This window comes from Aptenodytes forsteri, unplaced genomic scaffold, assembly GCF_000699145.1.
Source record: "Aptenodytes forsteri isolate BGI_AS27 unplaced genomic scaffold, ASM69914v1 Scaffold55, whole genome shotgun sequence".
Classification (NCBI taxonomy): Eukaryota; Metazoa; Chordata; class Aves; order Sphenisciformes; family Spheniscidae; genus Aptenodytes; species Aptenodytes forsteri.
This window is the reverse complement of record NW_008796063.1, coordinates 11258142-11268008: the sequence shown is the minus strand read 5'-3', so window position 1 is coordinate 11268008 and position 9867 is coordinate 11258142. Positions and strand designations below refer to the sequence as shown.

At 53.2% G+C, this 9867-nt stretch overlaps 1 protein-coding gene across 1 annotated transcript in view; it reads right to left on the bottom strand.

The window, feature by feature from the left end:
- Positions 1-7087, bottom strand: part of SYNGR3 (synaptogyrin 3) — an 18356-nt gene extending 11269 nt beyond the window's left edge. Inside the window, exons 1-3 of the mRNA XM_009286608.1 lie at positions 6901-7087; positions 4821-4882; positions 4771-4773 (exon numbers count right to left, since the gene is read on the bottom strand). Coding sequence (XP_009284883.1) covers positions 4771-4773; positions 4821-4882; positions 6901-7087 — 252 coding nt within the window. The remainder of the gene's footprint in view (positions 1-4770; positions 4774-4820; positions 4883-6900) is intronic.
- Positions 7088-9867: the final 2780 nt, after the last annotated feature.

The following is a 9867-nucleotide window of genomic DNA, read 5'->3' as shown; positions in this document are numbered from 1 at the left end:
CGCTTCTGATGGCGGTGGCTGGAGAGGGCGGCTGTCCTGCCCTGCACGGCCGCTCGGCCATGAGCGAGCGACATCCTGCAAAATCCCCCAGGGATTCACCTGCGGGTCTCGGCAGCAGCTCTTTGGGGCTCCTTCCACCAAAACACCTCGTGTACCTCCCATCGCTGCCCTAGACCTCACCGGCTCCGCACTGGCCCCTTCTCTCCACGGCCTGCTTAGCCAAGGGGATCAGTATCTCCACCCCGGCAGAGGCGAACACACGTCCCTGTCTATGCGACTGGCAGCAGGAGGGGGTTTCTGCCCTGGAAACACTCCTCAGCCCCAGGAATTAGCCCGTTCTTGAATGACGCCCTCCTAGAAATGTGGGTTTCCAAATGGGCATCTGCAAAATTCAGGTGCAACCTTTGATTTCCCCTGGAGCGTTAACAGGGGATAGAAAATACGTATGTCCCGCGGACCTCTCCACGGCTGGCACAGGGAGATCATCAGACCTTCCTCCTCTCCGAACTTAACCACTACCCGGGGTCCTGTTCCCATCCATCCCCGGCTCATCTCAGCTCCGAGCACCAGCCAGGAGCTTGACGGCAACCCGAGTCACCTGCTTGTATTTGCACCCTCTTCCTCGCTGGCGCTGCGCTTCCAGAGCGCTCGGCTGTCACACCGCGACGGGCACATCATCATCATGCAAAGAACAAGAGGGTTGCATTGTAAAAAAGAAACAACAACAAACAGTAATAATAATTTTCCCAGTGCTTTGGCAGCAGCTGTAATATCAGCAGTTGTAAAAATCTGTTCATAAATAATGCAAAATTGTTATTTACCATCAGAAATAGCAGCAGCATTTATAAAACAGGCCCTGGAAGAAATAATGTGATTCTGGAAAGCATGAATAATTGAGAACCTCTGATTCCACGGGATTATTTCTCTGGCAGGCCAGCGAATTCATACTCAGCTTCTCCGATAAGTGTTTTACTTAGTCCTCCCAGGATTAACAACCTGGACTACTTCTCTGTGCCAGTTTCAGTGGGTGAGGGAGGGCTCCCGTAAATACGATTAAGGACGTTACAGGACAGGGTGTCTGGCTGCCTGCACGCAGGTTTGCACACCTGGGGCTGTCGACGGAGGATGCCCAGGCAGCGCTTCTGGGGTGGAGATGGAAAGAACAGACATTTCACTGCGTAACTTCAAACTCCAGAGGGTTTTGCAAAGCAAAGCATCCTTCTTGTGGCTGGATGACCTGAACAGCTCACCCCTGCCAGACCCCCTCGGCCGGGTGCTGCCCGCAGCATTTCGATGCAGGCAACACGGGGCACGTGGCTTCTTCTCGGGATGCCAAAACAGTTAACGAACTGCAAGCGCACGCATTTGATAGATGTGCTCGAAACATCAGCGCTGGCTGAAATACTCCTGTCAAAACATGCCTTTCAGTTAAAACCAGTCTTTCCCCTCCCCCCATGATGGAAATTTTATAGTTTTTCTTAAAAAAAAAACCTGGTGCTGGTAAAACATTGTAATGAGAATATATTTGGCGTTGTCTTTCTAAGTATAGGTGAAAAAAATATTTTTGAGAAAATGTGGGTAGGTGGGGGAAAATAAAACCCATACTTTTAAAAAAGTTCATGCAAAACAAGTGCCATTTTCCAATCACATCCACAAACCACACTTGCTCAAACCCACGACCAGTTCATCAGAGACTTGAAAGCGAAAACACAAGGTCAGATTTTCCACTGTGAGTGAGGGTTTACGGGTCCTGAGCAAGGATGCAGGAATCCTGCTTTCCAGAGGCGCTCCTCCAACTCCCACCTCCTCCTGCCTGTCAGGCCGGGTCCCAAAACCGCAGTCCTCGTGACCAGGCATGGCAGTGACAGGACTCAGGATCAAGTGCCAAGGTCACTGGCACGCACAGCACAGGGGCATCTGCTGCGCGAGCCGCCGCATCCCAAGCCCATCCACCTTTCTAACGGGGCTCCTCCATATCTCGCAGGCTTTGCAAAGGAGCCTGAGCATTCACAGGACGCTCCATTTTCCAGCTGAACAACCCAACACAACCAGCAACAAATTTTGCTCTCGCTGGGTGAACCGGTGCAAGACGCAGTAAGAAAACTGGATTACCTCCAGCCACCCCAGTATGAAATTGCATCCCCCCTGCCAAAGCTTTCACAGAAATCTGCTTGCAGCTCGGTGTCTCCTGGCCAGCAGCCTGGCGTGCGGGTTGCTCAGCCCTGCCTCTCCCTGGTGTCAGAGAGCGGCTGGGAGCCCCTGGCACACGGCTCCGGCAGCTCCGGCAGCTCCGGCGGCACAGACCATTAGTGCTCCTCTCTGCATTCAGCTGCGGGGAGGGATGGGAAGGAGGAAAGCTGTCTTCTCCCATCCCTTCCATTAAGACTTGCACTTCAGCCACACAAAGGAGCTTCTGTGCCTCAGTCACACCCTGGGAGGGAGAACAACACCGGTCAGGGAGATGCATGAAGCGCTTTGAACCAAAATGACACAGCTCAGCTGCTCGTGCAAGTGCAGATGGAGCTCACATTACACCAAACCAGTGAGAAGCCAGGGACCTCACTTCTTAATGAAAGCCAGCTGCCTAGTTCCCCCAGTTTAAAGCTTGCTTCCAAGTAAGAGGGGACACCTTGCCAGGCCAGTGAGCCTTTCTGTAACGCAGGACAAAGGGACAGGTCTCGGCAGCGATCGGTGATGGGGTCTGGGTATGCCGGCCACGACGGACTCTGGAAAATGGCTGGTGCAAAGCCGAAACCAGAGGGGTTTTGAGTATCACCCTAAAAACCTGGGGGAGCACCCTAGGGATGCTGCTTACCCAAGGCTGGAGGCTGCGTCTGGGCAGGAGCCTGCAGCTCCAAGGTTGGCTTTGGTATCCAAAGTGCTGGACCCAGATGCACATCTCACCCGCTTTCCTTGCTTGCTGCCCACCTCCCATTTTCCCCACTCGCCCTATTTTAGGCAAGACCTCTTGCCTCATTTGCCCTCTCTGGCAATGGCTGTTAAGCGCAGGGGACCGTGACCGAGTGCCCAGTGCCCCGTGCTGGTGGATGCCCTGGCAGGGGCTGTGCTGGAGGGGCAGGGAGGTGACGGCGCACGGCGGGTGGGCTGCCGGCAGCACGGACATGCAGCCAGCCCTGCAGCAGGAGACCGAATGAAATCTCATTCTTTTTCTCAAAAAAAAGGAAAGAGGGAGCCTGAGAGGGCAGGTTCCTTGCTCGGCAGTGTCCAGGCACTCATGCCAAGGGTGATGGACCCGCAGCTGCTGCCAGATCCTTGCAGGAACCCAGGGTGCCGGGGACGCCTGTGTGCCCCACGATGGAGACACCATTTTAGGTGTGCATAAAGCTGGGAGACCTGCGGCTGCCTTCTCTGCACCAGATTTTTACCATCTGGAAGAGGGTGGCTGGCCAGGCTGTCTGGCTCAGTTCTGTAATTATACTTTGCAGATCCATGTTCCCTCCCAGGGCTTGAGCCGGCTGGACCTCAGGACACACACGTTTTTCATCCACGTTGCTTTTAGCCTTCTGTAGCCCAGGCACCTAAAATGTGCTTCAGGAGACTTCGCTGCCTGAGCACAGTCATCGCAAGGAAAACAAAAAGCAAATAACGCAAGAGAGCACAAGCTGAAAGCTTCGGTGTGTGAACTGTCAGCCATTTTAAGGTGAGATGTTTCCACTGCTGATGCACTGTACTTTGATTTGGGACCTATAAAAAACATTGCCAGAAGGTGTGGGGTTGTAGGAGACTGCAAAACGTTGCTTTGATTACACACGCGAGCAACCGTTAATGTCAACATCAAGGAAATTTAATGCATGAAGAAAAATAATCCACCGCTAATTTGCTCTGCTGTAGCTCACAATCAATGGTGTTGGGCACAAACGGCACGTACAGAGAGACGGTACCAACGTCTGGGTGATCCTTCGCCACTCTAACGCGAGCGTCAGCGAGACAGATGCCACCCTGCTCGGCACCCTCCCCTCCTCAAGCCACCACCCAGCAAGCGAAGGGTGGACTAGCAAATGAGAAGGGAAAACAATTAAGGTCAAATCAGCATAGGCCAAATCCTGCCTAGTGCTGAGTGTTTTCATAAGCCCCAGTTAAGCCCTTGCCTTGAGTCGCATCCGTACCTTGTGCAGATACTCTGCTCAGGGATGAGTTTAGACCCGTGGCAGAGGGCCAGCCTCCTTCAACACCCACCAAACTCAAACTCTGGGGAAATCGGGTCCCGTCTCCCTCTCCAGTTTATCTTTACAGTTGTCACTCATGGGGAAGTTTCCAGCACAGATCTGCATGATTTATTGGAGGGTGTGAAGACTAAAGAACTACTTTAAGCACTGCCAGATCTCCCACAAGGGCTATGGATACGACCACAAAGGAAAGACCTGATGCCGTTTCTGGCACAGAAAGAGGTGGTATGATGCTGGCCGTAATAGGTTTATGGACACGTCTACCAGGCTAATCAGCTTGGGAAGGATGCATATTGATGACTACATGACCGATTTTTACTGAATTATTTTTTCTAATGTGGCAAGAGATGCTGGCTGAAACACAGCGCCCATTCAAAGTTCCTAATCTAGTAATGCAATCTGAGCACATGGCAACCCCGCAGCGTTTGAACCAGTGATGACAGGAAAATGATACTTTAGCAGCATTTTAAGCTCCGACGCAGTGAAACTTCTGTATAATTCCATTACCAAAAATGTTAAATTTAAGTTCTGCCTTTAATCTACAGCCCACGAAAAGAGAGAATTAGAACAGAAATCTGGTGACCCACTGAAAAGCAGCCAAGACCAGCCAAAGTCCAAAGCTGCTAAGATCACGCTAATGATTCTCAGCATCACCTTGGGCTCCTTAAGCGCCAGACCAGCCTTGCAGCTCTTCTCTAAGAGCCACGAGCACTCAAGAGTCAGCGAAACCCCTGAAGGCCGTGGGAGCTATTCGGAGCTTGCAGCCCTGGGGCTCCCACCTCGTACTTCTTGTGGGTGTCTCCTGGGGAGTTCTCAGCCTGGTGCTGGGTATGCCAAGCAGCCGCCTCCATCTGCGTCTGCAGGACGCTGGGAGCAGGCAAGGTCTGCTCCGGTGAGGGAGCTTTCCAGGCTCCAGCTCCAGCCCTTTACAAGAGCTGTGTGTTGTAGCCCTGCAAACCCAAACGTACGCCCCACAGCACCTCAAACCAGCACTCCTGCAGCTTCACCCTGGGTGTGAAACTCCTCAGAAGGGAGGACATGCTCTATCCTGAGGGTGCAGGGCAGCAACAACACTGGAGCTATGTTCTTCTTCGTTTACTGCCTGGCTCTTCTGCTCTTGAGCTTGTTTTTTCTAATAAAAATAAACACACTTTTTACCATGAGCACAAATACTGCCCTTTCCATCCCTCTGGAAAAACAAACCTGGACCAGGACGGAAAGGGCATGCTCCCTCCCTCCAAGAACCGCCACCTATTCCTAATACATCAAACCACCACCCAGCACGTCCCTTACCAAAGTCACAACTCAGCAAAGCGCATTTGCCTTGCTGAAAGATAATGATCTGCTGTACTATGGACTAAGACCCATATCCGTGCCAAGCCGGGCACATAAAGACTTTGCTGGGTCTGAACCGAAGTAACCTCTGGTCATAAAAGTTCCCTGCCACATATCAAAGGCTACAGGGACTGCCACTTTGCTGCCATGCCTCTGCCAAGTAATCAGATTTCGCTGCCCTAGTCCAGTCCCTTAATAAAGGTTTTGCTCTTAAAAGCATAAAACTATTGCAAGGAAAACCCAGACAAAATACTGGGCCTAATGAGATAAAATACTGCACAGGGAAAGCTCTCTCCAGTGATCCAAGTGATGAACTGCAAATTCATTCAACGTTAAGAAACAAGAGATAACGGCAGCAGATAGGGTCAGGCAGCTGCTGACATGTCGGTTGCAGGCAGGGTCGTCCAGCTGTGCAGGTCCTGCAGGCAGCAACAGGGGGGTCCCTGGAGCAAGAAACAACCATTTTAAAGAAAATACTTAAGTATTCCTCTACGCTGTAGTAAAACAGGGACCCGATCTCCTGTTGAGCTCCACAGAGGCAGAGGGAATAGCTGGGTGGGTGGAGGGAGGCGAGGGCGGCCCAGCCCTTCCGAGCAGGCTGCACCGGCGGGACCGGGCACCGCGCTTTTACTGTTGCTTTTACTGAAATTCACAGGGATTACTGAAAGTATTTTCCAGAACTGCTTTTAAAAGTCAAACCTAAACCTACGTTAAATGAACAATGCCCCTGCAAAGCTGCATGGCCACTTGAAAGTGGGACGAGAGGAAATGGCCTCAAGTTGCGCCAGGGGAGGTTTAGATTGGACGTGAGGAAAAATTTCTTTACTAAAAGAGTGGTTAAACATTGGACCAGGCTGCCCAGGGAAGTGGTTGAGTCACCATCCCTGGAAGTATTTAAAAGACGTGTAGATGAGGCACTTAGGGACATGGTTTAGTGGGCATGGTGGTGTTGGGTCGATGGTTGGACTCGATCTTAGAGGTCTTTTCCAACCTTAATGATTCTATGATTCTATGATTCTATGAAAGTCTAGCTGGTGCTGGCGGTCACTGAGAAAGGAACTCATGATTCTGCGTGCATCCTTTGTGAATATCGAGTTTGTTTTGCTGTGCAAAAAATGTCCCAAAAAGAAACCACAAGAACGATCACATCTTCATCTGACAAACTGCATCAGACAGAGGGGGAAGAGATGAATGAGGAACTGCTAAATGGTTCTTTCCAGCTTTTGATTTTACAGCTCATGCCAGGAGCGGTTTCTTCCCTTCAGAAACTCAGAATTGCTGTATCTGTCAGGGAGATGTTGCTGTGTGAGGTAGAATCAGGAATCCCCTTTTGCCATCACTTACATTTGGGGATTTCTACACTGAAGTCACCATTCACCTGCCAGTCCCTTACATGTTTGCCAGCACAAGGTCTGAACCCACAGCCCCGAAGCAACTACCGGAGTCACAAAGGAGCTGGACCCTCCTTTGGCGGTAGCTCGTCGTGAAACCCCAGCAATGGCCATCGGCCAGATCGGCACCGAGTCGCTCGCATCAGGCGCCTGAGGCTGGCCCCAAGGCCTCATGGCCGTTCTCCATCGCCCGTACTCCCACCCAAACCAGCACATCTCAGGCAGCTCCCTCCTTTTCTCACCAAAGGAACGTAATGTCATACACGCAGCAAGGGTTACATCTCCGAGGTTTGATCCAACTGCACGGGTTAAACACGTTTAAAAAGATGCAACAACAAAGCACAGGGAGGAAAAACACATGAAGAAAACTCACCCCAATACCTAAACTCAGTCATCCTCATCTTTATTCAGAAAGTCAAGGGCTTTCTGAATAAATAACCATCCGCAGCTGTTACGTGCAGGCACAGGCAGCTCGTCCCCCCCATGACAGCAGGCAGGAAAGCCCGGGAAGGTTTCTGTTTGCTTTGTGAATCAGGGGATGTGATGGCGGGGTGTTGGTCCACGCCGCCTGCCCGGCCGCCAGCATGGTGCGATAAGGAGCAGACGCCGCCATGTGCCACGGCGTTGCCGCGCTCTCCCGGGGCAGCAATTACGAGTGTCAGGGCAAAACAGGAAGGCAGCAGAGACCTCGCAGGCAAACCCTTTTGGCTGCCTCCTCCATCCAAGCTCTCCATCTTGACGTGGGTCCCGGCTGGCAAGAGCAGCAAAGCAACCGCCCAGAAGGAGCCCGGGCACACGTTGCTTTACAAAACCTGCAAGAAATAGCGATGGCCATGCAGGCAGGTGGGCAGGAAACCTCCACTCACACCTCTCACCTGCCTAAAGTCCCTGCTCACACTGGAAAGGAGCCGTAAATGCTGAACTAGTTTAAGATACAGGTAACCGCACTGCAACAGCCGTGCGAAGGCTAGCTGGGGCTCTGAACCCCCAGGCTGCAGCGGCGAGGGAGAAGGGTCCCCGACAGATCTGCCAGCATATGTGAGACCTGGGAAAAGTGGTCCAAAGGGCTTTTAACATGAGCTTCCACAGCCTGATCCCCAGCCTGCTGAAAACAGCAAAAAAAACTCCCTTTGAGCTCAGTGGGCTTTGGAGCCAACTCCAAATATTGCAAACATTTACGCTTGGGACAGCACAGTGCGCATCCCACATTCGCCCACATCAGTGCCCCCCTGCACTTGTTTGGAGTCAAGTTGATGCGTTTCTGCACTTGTAAGCGCTCGGTTTTCACAGATTCCCTGTGAACGCGGAACCATGAAACGAGTGACTTACTTTGCCATTGAATAAACCAGCCAGTGAATATATGAATGATTATTTTCTTAGCTGGAATTTTTATTTTCTCTCTACATTCCACATTCTGTTCCTGCTTCCCAGCAGCGTCCAATCCCCTTCTGTACAACAAGGATGGTGAGCTCTCTGCGTGCGTGGCGGCAGATTTATTTTACGAGGGGCCTAACTCACCATCAGTGGGTCAACAATTTATCTAACTGTACCCAAAACCAACACCACTGCCAACAGTCTGCCATTGCCACTCGAGGAGGATTGAGGAGGATCCAGGTGGATCCAGACCAAGTTTTCTGGACTGAGGCAATGCTTCTAGGAAACGACTCTTGCCAGGTGCCCAAACCCTGCCCAAAACGCCCCAAACACCCCAAGCTGGATGCTCCAGATCCATACCTGGCCTCCGTTCTTCTCCAGTAATGGAGTCGGGGGAAAGCACGCTGGCTCCCATCCAGCAAAACACTCAAGCAAGTGGTTTAACCTTAAGCATGTGACTGCAGCTGGAATTGCTCATGTGCTTAAAGACAAGCACATGCTCCCATGTTGTGCTGTACAGGGCCTCGGCCAGGGCACCCCACCCTGGAGAGCCCCACAAACGCACCCGCCGTGTCGGCTGACAGGAGGGCAGCCGGGGGCGCAGCGCCTTCTCATCACACCTTTCCTTCACTCACTGCCTGCATGTGGCACTGCTGAAGGTGACACAGAGCCAGCACGGGTGGCCGAGGGCCTCCGTCCACAGCAGAGGCATGACACAGGTGAGAACGAGCCCCCCAGGCCCAGCTCGGCTCACCCGCAAACCTCCGGACAAGCACCGGAGCCAGGAGCCAGCCGCGGTGAGAGCCAGGCAGACCCTCCCCACTGGGGGCTTTTAGGAAGAGCCAGGCGCTGCCGACCTCCCGGGGCCATGCACATTTGCAGATCTTAGCAGGTAAAAGCCAAGCTGGGGGAGGCGAATTAGTGGCTGCCGTTACCTCTCGGGCAGCCGGGCACCACGGCCCCAGCGAGCATCACTGCGCAGCTTCCCGTGCTGCTTATTCACGGACCATCGGCGAGCGAAGCCTTCCCTGAGCGGCTGCACAGCATATTCCACCTCCTGCTCTCCGCTCCGCCGCAGGAACTCGTAGATGGGAAACGGCCAAAAAATATGACATCTTTTCGGAAGAACAGGGGGAGCTGGGCAGGGCTGGCTCTCGGATTTCTTCTGTCACACACACACACACACGCATGCATGGAGCGTGGAAGGAAGGAAAATGTCCTCTGCCTCCTGATTTACACCCCATCCCCTTGCCCTTTGCTCAAGCACCAGGGACAAAATTGGTAAGGGGCAGCGGCACATCCACCCGCTGCACGTTGCCCCGTTCCCAAGGAATCTCCCTGCAAACACCCACGGGAGCCGGCAAGCCCTGCCGTCCCGGCCGGGACCCGGCCAGCCCCACGCCGCACGGCTGGCCACCACCCGCCACGGCTGCACCAGCGCCGCGCGGCTGCAGAAGCACCGCACGCTGCCTGCTCGCTGCACGCTGCACGGGCACTGCACAATGCAACGGGCACTGCACGATGCACGGGCACCGCGCGTTGCAATGGGCATTGCACGCTGCGCGGGCACTGCACATCGC